The 23991-nt window shown below is 29.4% G+C and overlaps 1 protein-coding gene across 4 annotated transcripts in view; it reads right to left on the bottom strand.

Moving 5' to 3' along the window:
• Positions 1–39: 39 nt before the first annotated feature.
• LOC148278294 (zwei Ig domain protein zig-8-like) overlaps positions 40–23991 on the bottom strand; it is a 144665-nt gene continuing 120713 nt past the window's right edge. For all 4 annotated transcript variants that reach the window (XM_088231630.1, XM_088231633.1, XM_088231631.1 and 1 more), the window contains 2 exons: positions 12142–12310; positions 40–1129 (listed from right to left, as the gene is read on the bottom strand). In XM_088231630.1, coding sequence (XP_088087756.1) covers positions 1011–1129; positions 12142–12310 — 288 coding nt within the window. In that variant the 3' untranslated portion in view covers positions 40–1010. The remainder of the gene's footprint in view (positions 1130–12141; positions 12311–23991) is intronic.

Here is a 23991-nt window from a genome sequence, read left to right as displayed (position 1 = left end):
TGTTGATTTAAAAATCATTGGATGACCAACATATTTTGTTTAAAAATTTAACTCAGTTTAACCTATACTGAATAGTTGACAGTTATTTTTTTAAATAATTGTTACAGTTTTATTTTAAGTATTTCTCATATGAAATTTTTGGGTGTTAAAATGTTTGAAATAAATTCTTATGAATTATTGGTCTACATATTCATAATACAGATGCGGAAAATAGTTACATTTTTAAATTCAATGTGTGCGCATTGTTCATGTAACATTGTTACTGTGTTTTGCTTTAGAAATACATATTTTTCAATAAACGTCACGAAACTCAGTGATTTAATTAGTAAATATTCACATTCTAAAAATATCTGTTAAAAAATTAAAATTTGCCGATTTTAAAGGATTATTTAAACAAATTATTAAAAGTGCAACTTTTTTGTTAAAAAAACGCTCTCCTTTATTACAACACCGTTTTTTTAATGACATAATTGTATGATATTTATTTCAAAGTTTAAATTAAGAATTATCTTTTGTGTTTTGTATTTATTAAAAAATTATTTCATTAAATATTCCTGGAAGAGGATTTTTCGTATTGATAAATTGATCACCTATTTACATAAATATAATTGTATTACTTTCAACAGTCGTTTCACAAAATATCCCATATGTATGTTTAATACTAATGTATGTTTTAAAAAGCAAATCAATATTTGAATGGAATAACAGCTTGTGTTCAATACAAATTTAAGCGTTAAAAAGAGTAAATAAATAAATTCATTATTTTGTTTAAGAAATTTATAATTTTGTCATAATTTATTAATAACATGTAAATATATCTATACATACTTTAACATTGCACATAGTTATAAAAAAAATCAACCAACATAATATTTTAAATCCAAGAGTACATTTTAAGATTTTCAATCAGCTTAATTATTTTAATTATAGTATATACATACAGTTCTATTATAAAATCTCATTAGTTACACTAAACGAGTACTTATTTTTTTAGTTTAAGAACTAATGTGTCACCGGTCTATTCCCCTGAATCTCTCGTACAGAACTGGTAAGAGAAGAAGAGGAAGAATATGTTGAGCACTGCTGGAAAGTCCTGCAGATCCCGTCTGCATCGCTGCTGGTCGCTCTCCTGATGAAAAATGTATCAAATAAATAAATAAAGTACTTTACCAAAAAGTATTGTTTTATTCTTTACGCATAATTATAATAAATTGATAATTAAAATAACCTAGAAGAATCTTATAACTGTAGGATAAAAATCATCTCCTAACCTAACCTAACCTTACTTAAGACCACTACATATTTATGTTTGAATGTTTTCATGATGTATAAGTTCCCGGGTAATATACACAGTGTTTTAAGGTCAAACCGCGAAGTTTAAGTGGAACATTCCTCAAGGTTTAACTTTTACTGTAAATCCTGTACTGTAATCCAACAGTTTACTGTAAAAAAAAATCTTTTTTTTCAACAACGCGTGCTTTTAGTGCGTAAAAATTATTATTATAATTTGAAAACGAAGACAACCCTTAATATCACGTACTAGCATCCTTAACATAAACTCCTTCCCCTCCCCTACCCAACTTCTTCCTTTGTCCGCATCTGTTGTATTTTAATAAAATTAAAATACAATTTTCTAAAACATTAAATGGATATTTTTTAAAGTACATCATATAAAAACAATTCATCGAAGTTTCGCAATTCGGCCCCTGAGAAATCGTCTCCATATTTTGCCTTTTATATGCATAAGTTTACTATGACATTTGTACAAGAACCGATACACATAATATTAATTCAGTCGGGAACATTCTTAAAACGTCACAACCCTGTTACGTATGTGTATATTTTGTAGGGGATTTTTTTTTCATAATTTTGCGACCTCTGCTAGAGTAATAATGACCTCAACACTCTATCTTCGCACTTTTGACCTTTATACATACAACCGTCTTGCAATTTTACTGGTAACACATGCATAAGTATATAAAACAAAAAAAATTGCTTCTAATATTAAAAAAAAAAAAGTTGTTAAAAAATGGTGTAATATTTTATGTGTGTGATTTCTTTAATTAATCTATAAAATATAAAATATTTTTTTTTTTTTAAATACATGTTTAACTTATAACCATTTTTCAAAATAAGCCATGAATATTTGAATGACTTATTTTGAAAAATGGTTATAAGTTAAACATGTATTTAAAAAAAAAATAATAATACTAGGGTACATTTTTATGAAAAAAACTTGCCAAGTAAAATCTTTGATTTCTCTTTTGCATTGTATGAAGTGGAAACATGAAAACTGAGAACAAAAAAGACACATGCTCTATGTGTTTGAAAAGTAGTACTGATAACGGATACTATTTATTTCGTTGAGCGTAAAACGCACAATCGTCTCTATTTTCTTGGAACCATCAACAAGCAAAAGATTTTCAACAATATGCAGAAAATAACTACATCATGTTTTGAACAGATTGGAAAACAAAACACGAAGTCTCACAAAACTGATGGAAAAGGGGACAGTCAAGAGTAATCAAGCAAAAAGATAGTCTTCAACGGGATGGACAAACCAAATAAAGGAATCAATGAGTCCTCTGAGTCCGTATATATAAACAAATGACTAACTTTGCGTTTTATTTTTCCTACATAAAATAAAAAGAAATATTGTAGTTTTAACAAGCTTCGAAATCAGTAATTCACGTCCACCCTGCCAAAAATCGAACCCAGGACCTCAATAATGGTAGAATAACGCGCCAACTACTACACATCGAGGCGGATTTATCTCCAATTTATTTTCTTACTCGGAATTTTTACCTGAGAGCAGCCACCGAGTGAATAAGTCTTGTCCAGCGGTCTTGTTCTATTTCACGCACATAACTGTGTTCTTTACCTGCTTGTATATTCTGCCTCATTTAATACAGGCTTGCAAAAAATGTGTTTTTTATAGCACAATAAGAAATCAAACCCAATTTTTTTCACCTTGATTTTTTTACGACTGTCTTAACTTTGACCTGAATCTTATTTATAATTGGCTGGCAGGTATAATGGCAAATCATTACTCTAAGCGCGAAATATTTACTCAACGAAACAAGAAATGCTCATTTGTTTGTCGACACGAACGTGTGGCTGTCAAATTACACGTACGTGACATCGATAGCATGGGTTAAAGGTACTTAAAGTATTTATAAAAAATAAAAAAAAACAATATTATAGTGATTCGCTTTTGGCATTCAATGTCACATACGATACTGTATTTGGAAATAATAGCGTTTCACGAGAATCAGGAAATTATTTTTCATTTTAAGGAAAAAATATGAGCTTTTCATGCGTTGCGAATATCAATCCGTGGACTACAAAATATTGATATCAATTTACACCTTTAAAAAAAAGATTTATTTTTAACATGTCGAGAATTGAACCCAAGACAGTAGACAGTAGACACTAGGTGAGTAATTGCGCTTACTATAGGCGGATTATACTGTTATCATTGCAGACAAAGATTTGAAAAAAAAAAAAAAAAATTGTCATAAACATGAACCTAATACAAGAATATCAGAACACTATCACATACAACATTCCAAAACAAAACAAGGACAATTGAAACTTATAAGTCTGACAAATCAGAGACTGAAATCATACAATCAACTACCAGACAAAACTAAAAAAAAAACTCAAACAAACTTTTAAAAAGGCGTAAAAAATGTAGTTATCAACAACAGAGTATAAATAAAGAATGATGTATTTTTTTGTAAAATTAATGAATAACCCGTAATGGTTAATAAATAAATTTCATCAAAGACTTACTTATACAACATGGCAATCTGGAGTAAACCTTAAAGAAAGCCTTTCAACCGTGTCATTATGACAAATTACACAATGACATGATAATTTCTTCATTAGAGAAACGTAGAACTGAGGTGGATCTTAAAACATGCATTTTCAAAATACTAAATGGTATCCCATGTCTGTTGCAATCGATTTTTTTCCATGTTCTCAACCATGTCACCTGAAATCAAAATCTTCTTTTTGTAAAATCTTCTCATAAACGAACTTTTGTTTTTATGCCCCAATGTCCAGAATGTGTAGATTAGTGAATTTGTCACACAACTTGGAATTCTTTGGGATAGATCTTCCGGCTTTTCATAGATCTCTTCGACACTTAAACAATGTGAAATGAAGATGGATTTGCATGTTTAAGCTCGAAGTATTACATGTTTATCGTGTTTATGAATGTATTGAATACAATTATTTTATTGCCCTTTTTCTTTATTGCCACATAGTTTTTTGTTTTTTTCGTTCAGTTTCTTGTACATATATTTTTTCATATAACTGATTGATTATTGTTTATATTCTTAAAGGTAGGAGTAAGTGCTACACAAGCTTTTGACGTCACTGCGACATATACAAATCAATTGTGACGGGTTCCAGCGAATAGCTCTCACCCTCTTAGCTCAGGTCTATAAAGAGTCTGGCTACTGTGTGGAAGGTGAGAGTTCTCACTTTGCTCAATCTCCCCCTCCAAGCCCAGATCCATAAAAACGTTTTGATATTTTTAATGATATAATTGATATAAAAATTCACACTTATTTTAAGACCAGGATAAATTTAATTTTAACTGCATCATTTTTAGTAAATGACCACTAAAAATTCAACATTCGTCTTAGATTTGTTTTTTTTATATATTACATATTTTTTATCCCTGCTAGATTATGTTGTGGTTCTTGTTATTTTTTATATTTTTTGTGTATTTTTAAAATTATTATGATTAAATGTGATTTCATTTACAGCTTAATTATAAATTTCTATTGATACTTTATAAAGTAAAATTTTATTTAAGTTAGTACAAAGTAAAATGTTATAAATTAATGTAAGTAGTTTTAAATGTTTACCCAAAAAAATAATACTTTAAGTAATAAAGTAAAATTGCATCTGTGTATATTTTTTAAATGTTTATCCTTCGTTTTCCACAGCCGCTTCTGAGTGCAGCGTGTAGACATCACCAGATGCCTTAAGGAGACCTCATCGCTAACCAGTACTCCCGTCTTTTTCCAGGTCAATCCCACGTCCCACAGTTTCGCCGAATAGAGCCGAAAGATTCTCATTGTCGGCAGGTGTAAGCAAGAGGCAATTTATGCTTAGGCTCCCTGAGGCATGCGCAGCACGTGTCCAAGCCAGGTTTTCCTCCGCACCTTCAAAAAGCTTGTTCTAGGAGGCCGATTATATGTTTACTTTCATCAAAAAGACTTTTTATTATTTCTTATTAAAATTCATTTTTTAGCTTTGAATTATATGAATTATTGATTTTCAAAATAGTCATAATTTTAAAAATATTTATATTTGAAGCACTCACTTTGTGGGTATTTATTTAAGTTATAATTTAATTACTAGTACTCAATTTACTAGTACTTAATTTAACTCGGAAGAGTCTTAAATACATAAACTAAAGTAATATGCTAATTAAAAATACTTAACTTCAATATCAATACATAGATGGTGCTCCAACACGCTAGTGAATGGTTTCTCATTTAATAAGATATATACAAGAATCAAAATGGTACCTGTGTCGATATTCGCTAATAAGCGGAATGGTGAATGTTGTAAAACGTAAAGTGGCCACTCAACCCAGCCAATGACAGGTCATAAGCCCTGTAAACGCTCGAATATCGATAATCCTGAATTTGAAAAAATTCTACCTCATCTCTGTAGGAATATTGATATAAAAATACAATTTAATTCACGGTTTTGTTTGATCTTTAAATAATTTGTACACTAATTTTGATAAACTACTCAAAAAGCATTTTTTTCCATAGATTTGTACTTAATAAAGGATATTATTTAATTTATGAAATACTTGTAATTTTTATCATTAATATTTTTACTCTTTTTGAAATTGTTATCTTTTAATTCGAGGTTTCGCTTCATCTTTGAATTATTGTACACTGATATTGATAAATTACTCAATACGCATTTTTTTCGAAGGATTTGTAATTACTAAATGAGTTTTTTTTAATTTATGAAATACATGTAATTTGAATTATTATTAATTTTTTTATTATTGATAATTTTATATTTTCAAAAATAACAAATCTGTGTAACAAATCAATTATATAGTTAGATAATTATTTTTTTCCGAATATAAGAACACTTCGACTAAGCCCTCTAAGAATTGTCTTATATAAAAAACTTTCACTTATGTTCTCTTACAGCATCGATTTATTGTTCTTTTCAAATATAAATCGTTCCACTGGAACGGTGGGCGTCTTTACATTACAGGCTACTTTTATATTTTACTACCTTTCCAAGCGATATTGAATTCACTCACGGTTTTATTACTTTAATAAAAAGAAAACAGCTTCGTAAAATGTTATAAGTACTTAAGATCACTTAAATATAATAGGAATCAATATGTATTGGCCTAGTTCTACCAATATTATAATGAAATATTTGAAATTTCCTCAATTCATTGAAAAATAAAACTCATGGTTAGTAAATTAAATTAATTTAAATATTTAAAATTATTATGGAAATAATTGAAAAAAAATTGGTGTTGTTAACACTTAAATAATATCAATCAATATTTTTCTTTTAAAAACTCTAATAAAAAAATGTTTTCCCGAATTAAATTTATTTTACGATTTAGTTACGATTGTTGTTAATCTTATAATTAGTATTACCAACAATCTACAAAAAATTAAATCATTAACCGTTTTTTTTTTAATCAATCGAAAGATCAAATTATGAAATTTTCCTATCGTAAAATGATTTTCAAGTATCTGGAGAGTCATCTAGAGTGAAAATTTAACAAACACTAGCCAAATAGGCAGTTAAGTATTTAAAGCAGTTCTTTGCTAAGTAAAATCACTCATTTCTCTTTTCCTTTTCTACCTTTTCTACGAATTTTTTTTTTTTAAATAAAATAATATTTTGATGTACATATTTATGGCTTTTTGTCCATTCCATAGTTAACTATAAATTTCTGTATTTTTGATAAACTATCGTAATTTATAAAACGACATTTGAATTTCTTAGAATTAACAAATATTTAAATCATTTTTAAAATTTTCATTATTACCTTTCGGTAGAAATTAATGTAGTACCTACTCCAAAAAAATATTTTTCAAACTAGAACTAAACTAAAACTTATGCGAATATTAAAGATATGTTTTGGTTTAATATTTGAGTATAATGTATGTGTATTATTTTTTTCTAATAAATACATAAATATCTGTTCTGAATTGCCCCAATAAATAATTTAATGAACACTTAACAACGTATACAAAATTAATATAAGGTTTGACATTTTTGAGGATTCTAGATAGTCGTTCAAAAGTAAACTGTGAATAAGAAACGCGGTCTGACTTTTCTTCATACAAAGTATTCGCGTATTTTCTTCTTGGGTTATGGCACTAGAGCAGTGATTTTTTCATACACAATAGATTACCGTTGTGGTGTTTTGTATTATTGTTTTGTATTATTGTTTGGTCAGTACGTCGTTTAATTGCCTTAATATCATAATTTAGGGAGAAATTACGGAAATACGAATATGTCTGTATGAATAAAAGTGAGTCCGCGTATGCTTTTAATTATACGTCATTGAATAAGTACCTTATATGACATATGGTAGAATGGTCTTGTCATACAAAATGCTATTTTTTTTATTGAAATTCACAAAAGATTTATATTATTACGTTATACCTAAAACATATTTTTTTCAAGAAAACATATTTTTCAAATAAGTAATATTTTTTTATATTTATTGCAAAAATTAATTTGATTTTAACTTCTGATAATACAGATTTTTTTGTATTTAATAACAAAATCACATCATTTTTCAAGCTGTCATGTAATTTGAATATAAATTTTGTATTTGAAGCACTAACTTTGTGGTTATTAAATAAATAAAACAACTTTGTTTTTAACCACTTTTTTTTATATTTTTTATTATTTTATTATTATTATCTTATTGAAAATAATCATAACTTCAATAAAGACACTGGATTAAAAGTACTTCATGTTGAAAATCAAATATTTAAATTAGACAACTTAGAAATTTTAGAAATTAAAAAAGCTATTCACTGTAAGAAAACAATAATTAATAACCAAATAAACAATATTTCTTTTAGTCCTCTTCTGGCTTACTTCGAAAATAATGATATCAAATACCACTCGTATAAGAAAAAACCACTTGATTTATTGGGTCCACGTGTAGTATTTAGTGAACATGATAAACATAAAAAAGCAATAGATTCATTAGTTACGTAAACCTTGACAGAGAAGCTTGTTTGCCGGTCGGAAAAAAAAATAATAAAAAAAATTAGTGATGAAAAACAAAGTTGTTTTATTTATTTTATTGTAATGTGATTGATAAATTTTTGTACCTTTTTCAATGAGGCGTATTCCAGATAGGAATTTTTCAAAGCTTCATCAGGTAGTAAATATAATTGTTGTTACAGTTTTGAGTACAAGTTGGTCGACGATAAGTTTGACGGGATTTTCGACCTCCAATAAATGTCTGGACCCGAAAGTTTCAGCCATGTTATTCAAACTGATTAAGCTTGGGATTCAATTTCTCTAAAATAGTTTGTAATTTAAACGATTAATAATACAACATTCTCCCACTAGGACGTAGAAAGTTAATTTGTGGGCTTACATTTATTTTGAAACATCTCAATTACTATAAACTTCTTAGGATTTCGTACGATCCTGATTTACTGGCATTTTATGGGGTAATATCTCACAAAAAGTGAAATCTAGAAATTTCTTTTTAAGGTCCGTATTTATTATTTTCACACGAGTTAAATTAATAATATTTTTATAAGATAACAAGATAGCTCGCTTCCCTTTTTGTCTGTTTATATTTATTTGATAAAATTTAATCTTTTAACTGAATTGGATAGTTCAGAATGAAGTTTTGGTGCCGACCCTGATGTATTAGAACGAAGTATGGACGAAGAAGAACTGGGATGAAATATGACTGAAAAGCTGTCGCAATGTGGTTTTTCAGGTAATGTGTGGTAAAACTACGTACGATGGTTGCACAAATGTTAAGATCTGTATATTATCAAGGCTGGGGTAAGCATTATCGACAAAATTACGAAAGAAGCTCTGCGTTGGTTTGGAGATGTGGTGACGAATAATTTTGAGTAGGTGCGTCGTCACATATTTTTAGATGTGAGCTGGGCTATTGGCCACACCGAACAATATTTTTTTCATAACACGACAAGCAATTGACGATAACTAAAATCCATGACAGCATCAAACGCTGTCCAGGAATTAAAAAAAATATGGAAGGCAATTAATGGGTGAGTTATTTAAATCAGTATCTCTAATATTAAAGATCATTCTCGTGACAAAAATTACATTTGTGCCACAAGTGGGAATAAGGCGATTTTTACAATTTTTTCAATATATAAACTCTGCGGTATTTCAATTTCACTCAATATAAATCTTGGTCGAACCCAATGACCATTCAGTACTTTTTGACTGAACAAAAATGTCACAGTTAAGTATAATGTAAATGTCAAAAGTCGGAATAATCGGCGCTCGTGTAAGAGAAGGTATATAAACATAGAGGAAGGTATATTAATATGAGCGAGCGGATGAATTTTCGAAAAATGCTTCTAAAATGAGAACTTTCCTACCAATGACCATATTCTCATATCATATATTAAAAAAATAGTGCAAGAAACATCATACGATACTTGGAACAAAAAATATTTATTAAGTAATGCAGGCAAAATAACGAAATTGTTTTTCAAAAATATAAAAGATGCCGAGATATTGGATAATTTTAAGCGGACTTACGAGCTGACTCAAATGCTTTCAGGTCATGGTGCTTTTCGAAAATATCTTCATAGATTTAAAAAAACAGAGAACGATTGCTGCCCTTGCGATAGACTCAGCTCTCAGGACGTCCTCCATATATTACTAGACTGTCCTATGTTTGTCGCCGAGAGGTGAAACTGCATTCAAATGTGCGCACAATACGGCCAAATTTTCGAAAACCCAGAGGAAGTTATAAAAAATGAAGCTACTGGCAAAAAATACATTGACTTTCTAAAGGCCATAGTTACAAAAATGAAAAAAAATTAATGAAAGAATTGACTCAAACCCTTGAAAAGTAACTATTGTGCAAAATATACATAACAGGAAAAAAAGCTTTGTATGCATAAGCAAAGAATGAATAACGGGAACAAGAGGGAAAAAAAACAATAAATAAATTAAAACAATATAGAGGAAGTAATATCTGTGTGCAAAGGCAGAGTGATATGGCGTTATATACTATCTGCATACCTTAATGGGAAACGAGGGGAAGGTTTGTTGTTGTTTGTATTTATCTAATTATATTAATCCCGTAATTTAAATATTGTATTACCATAGAATACAATTCTGCGCATGCTATGGAACTAGAACACTAAACAAACGTTTTCCACGGGATTTGTCAAAATTGTCAAGGATTCGATCGTCTTTATTTGATTGGAAACGGGTGTTTCAATTCATTTTATTTATTTAAACACTGTATATACATACGCAATTAATATTTATTTATATGCATAAAGCAATTTCTTTCTACCTACCTAAATTTTTTAAATTATCAAAAAACAACTCATTTGTGTATGTTACGAGAATTTTCATGTTAAAACCCAGCCTCGTGGGAGTTTATTAATATAAAGAAAATAATATAGACACACATATCTAAAATTAAGCCATCTGTTTTAATAACATTGGCTTAGAATACTATATTTTATAATATGATGCCAATACGATTCACCTAAAACCTAATTATTTGCTAAAATAGTATTTGTACACAAAGCAATAGCTTATAATCCCTGACTGTTTTTCTTTATGTGTATTTTTTTATTTATATTCAATATTTTACAATCAAAATAGGAAGTATAACACAACACCGTGCCGAGGAAACTTAATGTAAAAAAAGTACTTTTATACTTTTACATTTGAGAAAGCACATTGAAAACATAATGTGCAAGTAAAATTGGCCGATAAATGTTTGTAAACGTTAGTTTTTAACCATATACCGACTTTTTATGCCTACCGGCTTCGAGACGTACCCGTCTCTTTGTCAGAATACTCACTACACCAACTTGCAAATACTAAAATAGACTTCCACCTTTACCATCACGGTAGCACATATAGTATTTACGAGAAAATACTTAAATTACATGCTGAGTTAAAAGGAACGCAAACACCTCCATGTCTAAACATGCACTTAAATTAGGTTTATAATATTCAGCAATATGTCGCCGAATGTGAACTAATGTGAATTGGGATATGGTGTTCTCGCAACCGGTACACATACAAAGTTGGTTAGTGGTGAAATACTCATAATTTACTAACATTAATTAATATTTTTGACCAAAAAGTTAATGCTCAAAACATAAAAAAGAAATTAGCTAAATATAAATATGACATTACCTACAGTCAAAACTCTTTTAACGGTTAACACCATATTTGTATTTTATTTCTCTATGTAAACACACATGGTGTTATTATTATTATATAACGCACAACAATTATTGTAGGTTTTATAATATAACTTTACATTTGTGAAGTAAATATTTCAATATTGGTTTGGCCGACATTTTTTACAATCTATGAAAATGCTTCGAGTAGATATTATAAAATATTTATCGCTTATTTAATGTATTTACTGTGGGTGCTTATACACTGTTTCATAAATTTACAAAATCACGTTAACGATTAATTTTATGAACAATTTCTTATTAATTACTCCTCTCTCCTTTCTCCACCCTATATTTTTTTTTTATTTTACACACACACACACACACACACACACACCCGTATATATTGTACTTTTAATAAAAAAAATATACCGACTATATATTATTCTGTGAAATCGCTTAAATGGCTTTCCGATTTCAAAATGTATTTATCACAACTTTTCTGTATAAAAATATATGATTATAAAATAAAAAAAACAAAATACGTTGTGTCCAGTGTTAGTAGACGTCTCTGCACTAAAAAAGTCCTGATCATACTCGTAAGATCCTTATTCTCACTTCGTTTTCGTGTTCTTTTTTTTGTATTCACGATAATCGTAAAAAAAACAATTCTCAAGCTTATAAAATATTAAAATAGTTAAGGATTTTAATAGTAATTGATACCACTTACCGTTGAGAACATGTACTCTAATGCTGGCCACTTCTGCATTGGAAGGACTACAGGAATATTTTCCAGAGTCAGGAAGATCAGCGTTTTGGACCAGTAGTCTGGATGTGGTGATATCACCTCGTTCCGTTACCACTGATACTCCACCCCTTGGAGAGTCGTAGCTGATCACCTGAGAAAAAAACGGGTTTTTTAATGACATCTTGGATTGATTTTATGTATTAAACTCTTTCAGCTCAGGAGCCTTTAAAAAATACTGCCGCCCGATTCCAAAACCACCGTAACTCAAAAATTAATTTTTGAGATAAACGCAAAAAATCTGTTTAAACAAGTAAATCGTAATGACATTGATAAAAACTATTTTTTTTTATACACCATATTGAGGCTATGATGGTAACGATTAATTATGTGGAAAAGCGTGTTATGTAAATAATTTTAAAAAAGAAAAAATAAACAAATTCATATCAGTTACCGCAAACAGAAAGTTTTCCCAAAACTATAAAAAATCCGCGGCCTCCGTCGCGTAGTGGTCAAGACGCTTGACTCACACACGGAAGGTTACGGGTTCGATTCCCGGTGAGAACACAAAAATTAAAATGTAATTTTTCTCAAGCCTGGATGTTCCGTGATGTTATTTACCATTGTATTTGAGCCTCCTGGCCTGTAGTGAAGCAAAAAAAAAAAATACGAAAAATTCATTAAAATTTAATATTTCAAAAAAATGCTTACTTGTTATTTTTAGTCGTTATTACTCCCTAAAATGCAATATTTCATAAGGTTTACTGCTTAGTTGGTTTTTGGGGAAAACTAACATCAGGTACACCTTTTGAGTATAAAGCTGTTTAAATTAAAACTTACATTAAGTTTTGAAAATTCTTGTACCGTTTAAATTAAAGTTCATTAAAAATTATGATGTAAATTTAAATTCTAGTAACCCAAAATATTTCTTTATTTTTTTCTACTACTGTACGTAGTTGGCATTATGCAGAAAAGTTAGCTTTTTTAGTTTGACTTGAGATTCTGACTAGTTTGGCACATGTTTGGTATATCATTTTTATTTCTGCACAAAAAATATCAGCTTTAAATTAGGATTTGCGTAATAAAACAGACAGAAAAATCTTCTACCTAAATTAAAACAGTCGTAAATAACACATGCTGGAAAATGGATATCGAGTTAAATTTGAATCTGCGACCTTTGGTCCGTGAATCCACAATACTACCACGGGCCACAACCTAGTTCTTGAGATTACTGCAGTTTTTTTCCTACTTCACGGCTTATGGTTGCTCAAGGATTGGCCGCTAAAAATATTAGAATGATACTTATAATAATGATAATTAAACTACAAATTATCAAGTCAAAAAATTGTTAAGGCTGTATAAAAATTTTCTCAAGGCATACTTTAAATATTAAACACTAACCACCAAATACTTTTCTTAAAAATTAATAAATAAATCGCCCAAAATACAATAAATAGAGGGTTTGAAACATAATATTTTGACTACTTAATCAATTTAAAATTATTATTTGGGCATTATTCAACCTTTATCTTAAAAATAATACCAGGAAGTTAATGTGATTAAAAAAATAAAATTAAAGACTTTTCTTTTATTAACTTTTTTATTTAGTCTATTATTTTTATTTGTTAGATTTTTTTACTTTAAGACATCGTTTTTATACTAATACCAACGTACCTAAGTTAAGTCAAATTTTCAAGATTATTATCAGCTGTTCGAAATGTAATTATATTTTAGTTGTACAAAACTACCATAATTTAATTAAAAAAATTATAGGCGTTTTTTTTCAAATAACGATGTTTTAAAATGATAAAATCACAAGAGTTACTTCCTTTTTATCAGACTACAGCCTTAAGGAGTTCGGTCGATTTGAATTGTTATTTTTTACAGATTGGTCACATTATTTTTTCTTGAAATTTTTACGTTTTGGAGTGGCGTGATTGAGTGACGATTCTTTATTTCACAATTTTTCAACGAATATAAATATTTTGTGCGATCGGTCGAAACCTAACTTTTTCTGTGGGTATTTGATATAACTGAAGACTTGCGAAGGTTATGGTTCCATTATTTTGAATGACATATTCTTCTTTATAACGGTTGATATAATCAGTTTTTTTAAGTATGAGGTTTATGCTATTTTTCAACAATTTACCTTTTTTCCTTATCATGTTTTCATAGCCTTACGCTGACATTCAATTTGTCATAAACGCTATTATTATATTTTTTTAAATTTATAACATTTGTTAAAATAAAATTGCAATGTCTTGATTGTTGTTCCAATTTCGGTTGTTATTTTTTAACTTTCATGTTTAGCGTAAAGCTTAGTAACGCAAGCGTGGGTAAATATAATTGTGTTGTTCTATGAAATTTAAGGATTAACTGAGGTTCTACAAAACAATGCAAGTTAAAGCAGAACTCTGTTAAGAAAGATCCTTAAGATATATGAGCAAAGCGAGAATGAAAAGAAAGAGAAAAGAACATTTTAACAAACGGTTATAATAACACGACTCTTAAGTTATGCAAAATGGAACCACGCTACAAAAATCAATAAGTAAAAAAATTGGATAAGTAACTGATTGTTTACAGAAGGCGGACTTGAAACTATGATTCGACTTTTAACTTCAACAACAAACTAATGTTAACTATTAATCCCTTTATGATTGTATTTTTTTCAATTTTTTTATTTTTCTATTTATTGTAGGTAAATAAGTTTTATTACTAATATTCAAAATTTTAGTTAGAGAGCATTTTTATTTTGGCATATTAATAAGGTTGAATTTTTATACAAAACTTATGGAGTTTTATTACAAAAAAAAACTGCGTTCGCTATTATTTAATTATTTATTTTATTTTATTTTATTTTATTTGGGATTTTTACAGCTATTAAATAAACAAAATAATTAGAAAAATCTTAACAATACTAAAGCCAATTAAAAAAATCCACTGTTAATATAATGACACATAATATATAAGAAAAGAAGTTTAGTAATTGTATTTGTGTGACGTTTGTATTCATGTGTATGTGAATGTGTGTATGCGTGAATGAATGAGGGAGAGGATACATGTGCGTGTGGGAATGAATGAGGGAGAGGGTGCGTGTGTATGGGTGCGTAAGTATGAAAAAAATGTTTGCTTAAAACTTGTAAATTGTATAAAAAATGGTACAATAAAGAGCTTAGTAAAAAGTTAGAAACCTTTTTGTTAAAATTCAAATGACGAAATGATATAAATTGTTTTTTTTTTTTTTTTTTAAGTATGTTAAATTTCAAAACCGTATTCTGAAAAAAAAAGGCATTTTATTTTTTAAATTTAACTGATACACATCGAATGAATAATTTGCGATGAGTCCTATACAATACAGTAGGTAACCACAAAATGCAGTAAATACGAAATAATGACAACAATAAAATAAGGTTTGACAATACGCGAACGTTGATTCAAAACGAACACACAAATGCATATTATATGCACCTACATAATATATAAATAAGAATAACATATAAGTTTAATAAAAATAATTCGGATTATAAAAATCAGGTGTCACAAACAGTTGGCCCGCAGTACGGGGATACATAATTACATTAAAAGAACTTCTCACTATAAAACTTATATATGTTCAGGGATAGAGAGCAACGGAGAGGAGAATGCGGACAAAGACAATTTATTACCTATGGCAGTTTTGATAAATTTAATATTTTTGGTAAATATATCTATTTCGTTAAATATATCTATTTCGTTAAATTATACAACGTAAGTTTTTATTTTATTTTCTTTTATTTAGGAAACATACAGTACGGTTCCATAGTTTTATATTTTACACAGTTGGACTTTACTCTAATGGACCAGTAAAGTTTCCATATTTTAAAGTAATTACATGTAAGGTTATTAATGAAAGTACAAAAAAGAGAAGGAAAAAAAAACATAAATGGAAATCGTTTAAAAAATTAAATTAAAGTAAAAAGGTTATTTTAAAGTTTGTAGTTTGAAGTGAGTATTTGCAAATTAAAATAATATTCGAAATGAAGAAAATTTGTAAAAGTAATTAAAAGTTAAGAATTTAAATAAAGATTGAAAAACATGTTTAGATGTAAAAATAAAACGAAACAGTACTAACATTTTTATAAAGAAAAAACATAAATATACACATACATATTTTAAGGGATTCGAAGAAACGATGAGAAGAATCTTTAAATGAAATATAAGATAATAAATTTAAATCAATTTAAAACACATCAAGTTTGTATCTTGAGTGGCTATGTGTTAAATTTGTCTGTCTTAAATGTCTGAACTTTGGAATTTTTAGAACTATTGTCTTTTGCTTGTGGTAACACAATGTTACATCACCGCTTGTAAAGTAGTTTTGTAGCACAGTATTTTAAGAGTCAATAAAAATTATTGATGAAATTTCTTTGTAATTTCGTATTGAAATATAAGACAAATGATTCTTAAATACATGGATTTGGAATTACCGGTGACCGGTTCACCACTTTCGCGTCATTTTCGAGACTGCTCATAGTCCTAATATGTAGATGTAAGAGGACATTATTTCACTCTCTTGCAAATACCGTGCAAAAAAGGCAATTGCACGTCGGACTGATAATGCCTGACTAAAATCGGCAGATTACTAGATTCTTTCAACGGTTTTTGGATGGTCTTGGTTCTCATAATAAACAATTTTTTATTAAAAGCAAAACGATGTAAATACGCCAATAGTAAACATGTACAATGTCCAAAATCGTTGTTCTTCTATCATAATCAAGAGAGAAAATACGGGAATTCTTTTGTAAGTAAAAAAATCAGACCGTGTTTCCGCTTAAGTATCACTCGTCTTTTATGTCTATAAAATATATTACATTATAGTTAAAAAGTATATACAAAGTCGTTTATTTTATTTTGTGTGATGTTATTTTTAATTTAATTTCTGAATTAGTCTCTTTATGCATAACTGGGTCCTGAATCCGAGAATTTTGTTAAAGGAATTTCAGACTTCTTGGCGCTGGTTTATTTTTTTTAAAAACCTACCTACCTCATACTATTTTTCCTAACATCAACCTTTTGAAGATTTTCTATTCAAATACATATTTCTTATAAGCTGCTTATGTTGTATTTTCTTTCATAAAAAATATATTTAACCCTCTCATATATGTATGCGGCTTTTGAGTGAGAATTTAGTTTTTCATATTTTTTTAAAACTTACAATTCAAGTAGAAATTGACCGTTATTCAATAATAAAACTATCACGAAACTCGCCTATAAATAAAAGTAACATATCAAGCCACCCGTTTATAAAATGTCTTTTATGACCTGAAAACTACTCTGTTCAAAATTCAAACTTATTGCTGGTACAATAACATAATGATCACATTTGTCAAATGATATTGATTTTATTATAAAAATGTCATGGATGCGATGTGGCGACTCTCCGTCTATTTAAACAACATAATTTTTTTTTTAATAAAAATATATTTTGCATTAATTTGTAAATAACTACAGATTTTTTACGTCTACCGGTTTGAGACGTGCGCGTCTCTTCGTCAGGACACTATTTAAACTTACATTCGAATCTCACTAAACTTGCTCTTTCCTCCCTTCCTCCCTACCTCCCTTTTTTATACATATTGCTCGCACAACACTTACATTATTTTATTATCATTAGTGCACGTTGGTATTTGCTTCTTATAGCATGGGTCCTTTTAGCACCCTGGTGTTAGATTTTTGTGCATCTGCATGGTGAAGGTGAATAGTGGGCTGAAAAAAGGACGGGCACCTCTCGAAAACCGGTAGGTATGGATCAGTCCGTTGGCGGCTACATGCAAATATTTACTTTTTTTTTTTAAAATTAACATATTACAATAGTGGTGAAGAACATTTAGAAAAGGTAATATAGAAGTCTAGGCATCTACGGGGCTATGACCTGTCATTAGCTAGTTTATGTGACGACTTTACACACTACGTAAGATTTACCATTCTGCTCATATTTGAACATCTTTATTCCTTCAATTCTTTCAACTGTTTATATTTGTGAAGTTAAAGAGCTGAAACTTTTATTTATGCGGGTAAGATCCATCTAATTTAATTATTTCACCTAGGCAACGCCTTAAGAATATTTTTTTTTCAATTTCTATACTTTTTCATGGATCATGTGAATTTATCAACAATATTTTGAGTTTGCCCAAATTTTTGTAGACAAGGACAGGATTCAACTCCCTGGGGAACTGTTGATATAAACATATTATTTAAACATATTATATAAACATATTATAACCAAGATGAAGAACATTTAAGATAAGATAATAAAGAAGTCTGGGGATCTCCAGCTCCCCGGGGAGAAGTATAGAAATATAAAAAAATACAATTTTAGGCTTTGCCTAGTATGAAATAATTTAATTAGATGAATCTCACCCGCATAAATAAAGGTTTCAGCTCTTTAACTTCACAAACATCGACATATGAAAGAATTAAAGTAATATAGATGTTTAAATATGGACAAAATGGTGAATGTTACACAGCGTGTAAACTTTCCACCTAATCCAGGCAATGACAAAGCTAAGCTAAGCTGACATAAGCTATGTAGGTGCCTAGGCTTCTATATTAGCTTCTCTAAAATGTTTTCTAAAAATGTTTGACTATGAATTTAATGTTTTAAGTGTTAAAAAAAAGTTTTTTTTTCTTCCATATGTTTAGTTATGATTAATAATTGTAAGTTTTAAAACGTTTTATTTTTTATTTATTAATCATACAATACAAAGTATTTTACAAAGGTGAATAAAAATTCCCCGGAGCTACAAATCAGGATTTAAATAATTAGTTTTTTTTTCAAAGTACAAATTCAGAATGCTTAAGTTACTAATTAGCACATGACAATAGTCCCATAGAGTTAAAACATATTTAACTTTTAGCGAATTTATATTATTAAAGTTCAAAAATAAATCATATATAATCAACAATGTTTGATTATGTCCAAATGCTTGCAGACTGGCTGGATTTCCTCTGATAAAGGTTTCAGCTCTTTTACTTCACAAAAGTCGACAGATGGAAGAGTCGAGGAAATGTTGAAGGTCAAACATGGGCAGAATGGTGAATGTTACACAGTGTGTAAAGTGGCCACTTAAACCAGCCAATGACAGGTCATAAGCCCTGTTAATGCCTAGACTTATATATTACGTTTTCTAAATGCTCTTCAACTCTTTTTAAATTTAAAAAAAAAAAGTAAATATTTGCATGTAGCCGCCAACAGACTTTTCCATACCTACCGGTTTCCGAGAGGTGCCCGTCCTTTTTTCAGCCTACTATTCACTTTATTCCCTTATTAAAAATGTTTTCCCTCTCTGTTAAAATAAATTCAAATATAATCATATTACAGTACATTATATCTTTCCACTTTTATCCAAACTAGAACTTCGTAATCTTCTTTTAACGCTATAATTCACATCTTCAAAACTTTTAAATTAATGTTCACACATTTATATGGAATTCGGACCTACGTCATCAGGTAACATTTTAGCTTTTAACATTAATGTTGTTTTCACTATTACAATACCCTTCACTGTTCAAGTCATCAGGCAAGCGTGCCCAAATGATCATTTTTCATCCGCTCTCTCATTACACTCTGATGCTATTACCTCGAATGTGAGGATGAGTGAGTCTTTATATTAAGGTCAACAATTTTTACACTTACAAAGCTAAATGAGGGAATATCCCAGAGAGGAAATGAAACGAAGTCCCTCATTTGTTTGACTCAACATTTTTATTAAAATAATGCGCTCATTTTTAATGTTACCTAATAAATTTAGCTGGATTACGCATCAATTTAGGGAACATTTATGAAACGGGTTTAGAGTGCGAAATTAATATAAAAAATGTTTTCAGATGATATCAGATGAATTTTATATGTTTTTATGTTGTTTTTACGTCAAAGATTTAATTATATATTCTAGATTTATTGTACCTGGGCACCGACCATGCCAATGGAGGATTTTTTATTTTAATAAACATGGTGATTAATGTGATAACAAGTTATATATGCAAACATAAAATATAAATAAATGATACACATTTTAAAAGAAACCAATTTTTAAAAATTAAATTGTATTTTTTACAAACTCAACATTGATCCACGAATAAAAATTGTCATACACCATTCCAAATGCAATGTAATATAAATTCTCAACAAATGTATTCAAACGTTAATAAAAAAAAATAAAAAAAATATTTAGGACCAGTTTTTGACACAAATTAAAAATGGAAAACAAAAATTCGTACATTAGTTAAGCGAATAAGAAAGTGTATATATTTTTACAAGATTTAGAAATATCCTTAAAATTGAACAATTGAAAACGGTGTATTATTATATTCTACAATCTTTACAACAATATGGTATTATTGGTTGAGGAGGTTCCTACACAAGTATTACAAACTCAGTAAAAAAAGTACAAAAGACAATTATTAAAGTGATAAAAAAAAATCATCCTTCCCAACAAAAGAACCATTTCAAATTTTAAATGTTTCATCAACTGACAAGACGTTTAAAAAAAATCAATTTAACAAATCTATAAAGAGAAAAAAAAATCATTACATTAAGTTATTCACGTAGACATCAATATAATATTAGAATCCAAAATTTAATAATTAACATTTTGAAAAAAGTTAGGTTTTTCAAGGATTTATTAAATTCTTTACAAAATTAAAGCCAAAGGTAAAAAGATTTTTTTAACCAACCTCCTTAATTAAATGTTGCTTTTTAACATTTAAGTCATACTTAAGTTTTTTATTTTAAAATAAAGGATATCTGTTTTTTTTTTAAATTTTATTAAAATTATTTTCTACAGTACTTGAAGTTCTTTTGTTAAGCAATTGAAATTTTTTTATTTTTTAATTTTCTCACCATGTTATAGTGTGTATGTGGGTATATGTGTATGTTCGGGTGAGTGAGTGTGCGGGTGCGTGTATGTGTGTGTATAATTATACATGCTTACGCACACATGCGCAACTGCATGCATACGTATATGCACTTTTATATAAAAATTGTTTTATTTACCTTCTATTATTTTTGGAAATATATGCGTACTTTAATTAATTATATTATAATCCCACAGCAAGTACAAGATTTTGCCTCTTTTTTGTTGTAGTACTTCGTTTCATTTTTTGTTTCTGTATTTTTGCCTTATTTTGTTTGATTTTTGGTTAACATGTTGTAGCTTTATATTTTAAAAAATAAAAAAATAAAAAATAAATAATCATAATGGTGGAGTTTTGGTCCCGAATCTGATGTATGGGAGGAAAGAATGGACTTAGGCGAAGTAGGCTGTATGCTGTGCTCGGGCCAATATGTGGTAAAACTATGTAGGATAGATGCACGAATATTGAGATCTTTACATTACGTAAGGCTGAGATAAGCACTAAAGACAAAATCAAGACAGGAACTCTGCGTTGGTTTGAACATATGGAGCGAAGGGACAGCGAAAGAAAGGCTAAAAATATTTACAATTTGAATGTTGATGGATGCAGAAATAGAGGAACACCGAGAAGAACGTGGCTTGACCAAATCCAACAAATACTTGAAGATGGACATGTTGAAAGTCAGAATAGTCGGCGCGCGTGCTTGAGAAGATGTATGAATGTAGAAGAAGCCAGATCTGTATGAATAGATAGAGTGATAAGGCGTTATATTTTCTCTGGCTACCCTTACGAAGAAACGCGTGATGGTTTGTGTGTTTATGGATATACCCTCATTTTCGTACATAAGATTCGGTTTTCACTTCATTTAATTATTATTTTTTTTTACAGAAACAAACAGTCAACAATAATGTATTAAAATAAAAAATATATGGTTTGAAGATAGACCAGCGAAGTTTCTAAATAAAAATTATACATATTAAATTAGACAATTGAAGGTAACTCTGTTAACTTCCCATTGTAATCGGGTCCGTGGTTTCGACTTTTATATGCCTTATCGTCCTCCTTGCAACGTATCAGTCAATTTCAATATAAATGAATTCACAACGATAAAATTCATTTACGATTTTATCATGATCTTTTTTCAATATGTACATTATAGTTATAAAGAAATGTAATTATCTTTAGTAATAAGGCCGGTGTTTATTGAGGCATGTTCTTTATGTCTCCCTATTTTTCATTCCTGATTCCACTTCTCATAATTAGTTTGCTTAATTTTCATAGTTTACATAGTCAGAGAAAATTTATTATTTCTGTGTCTAGAAATGAAATGAAATTTAATTAAATTAAAAACGCTCAGAATGAAATGCTGCTTGTTGACATTATATTAACAAGCCGGAAGCTTGATACGACGTCTTTCATAGCTCATTAATATTTTCTATTCGTATATTATAAATTTATAAATGAAATATTTTGAAAAATATGTGTCCGAAAAGAAGTTAAGAAAGAAAATTATTTTCAAACGTTGAGTAGTATGCAGGTCGATCAGAATGTTTCCGCATCAATAAAGGTTTTAGCTCGTTTAACTTCGGTTTACCTCGTTGGGTTAACTTCGCAAAGATCAACAGATGTAGAGATTGAACATCACTGGGCATAACCTGTGTCGAGGCATTATTTTAATTTAATGTTCAGAATAAGTAAATATAATATAATTGGGTGGAAAGACTGAGAAATATATTGAAAGGAGGGTGAGTGCCGGGAACAGGGTGATCGGTGCACTGAAATCTACTTTGGTAAACAAATGTTTATTGCAAGAGGCAAAACTAGCAGTACACAATGAAGTTCTAGTGCCAACTCTAATGTGTGGGGGCGAAATACGGAATTGGAAAAATAATAATAAAACTAAGTTAATGCTGTCGAAATGCGATCCCTCGGGCGAATGTGTGGTAAAATGATAGGTGCCCAAATGTCAAGATCCGTGAACTGTGTAAGGCTGAGACATGCATTATCGACAGAATCAAGAAAGGGATGCTGCGTTGGTTTGGACATGTAGAGAGAATGGACAGCGAAAGAAAGGCTAAAATGATCAACGATGCAAATGTTGATGGATGCAGAAAACGAGGAAGACCGATAAAGAAATGGAACGATCAAGTCCATCAAATTCTTGAAGATAGACATTTCAAGAGTAGGGGTAATCGGCGTGCGTGCATGAAAAAATGCATGAATGTAGAAAAAGCGAGGTATGTGCATACATTCTTTGCATATCAACCGCGTCTAACTTAATTGAGTTTACGAACTTTGTACTTCGTTGTATGGATAAATGTGAACAGGTGGATGTGGTCTACACTGATTTTGAAAAGGCATTCGATCGTGTGGATCATATCATCCTTCTGAGAAAAATTCTTAACCTTGGAATACGAGGTGACGTATATCGATGGATATCATTCTACGTAAGCAACAGGAGCCAAGCTGTCGTACTCGGAGGTTTTCGATCCAATTTTATAGATATTACATCGGGAGTTCCTCAGGGTTCACACTTGGGTCCTTTGCTCTATAATGCTTACCTTTATGATATATATGCAGTCATCCATAATTCAAATTTCTTGATGTATGCTGACGATAAAAAAATATATTTGAATATTAAAGATACTAGTGACTGCTATAATCTCCAAGACGATCTTCACCGATTAACAGATTACTATGAAAAAAATTTCATAAATGTAAATGTCTCAAAATGTTTACTCATTTCTTTTTCACGTAGCTCCAATCCTATTTCACATCAATATTTTTTAAGTAATCAAGCTATACAACGAGTTGAAAGTGTTCGTGATCTTGGTGTGATTCTAGATAAAAAACTTACGTATGAAAACCACATCGAAAATATAGTGAACCGGGCACACAGAAACTTAGGTTTTGTTATCCGCACTTGCCAAGTTTTTAATG

The sequence above is a fragment of the Micrasema longulum genome, unplaced genomic scaffold (assembly GCF_059751315.1).
Source record: "Micrasema longulum isolate JH-2025_06_02 unplaced genomic scaffold, ASM5975131v1 h1tg000898l, whole genome shotgun sequence".
In the NCBI taxonomy this organism is placed as follows: Eukaryota; Metazoa; Arthropoda; class Insecta; order Trichoptera; family Brachycentridae; genus Micrasema; species Micrasema longulum.
Note: the sequence above shows the minus strand (reverse complement) of the source record. Positions and strands in the feature narration are given on the sequence as shown.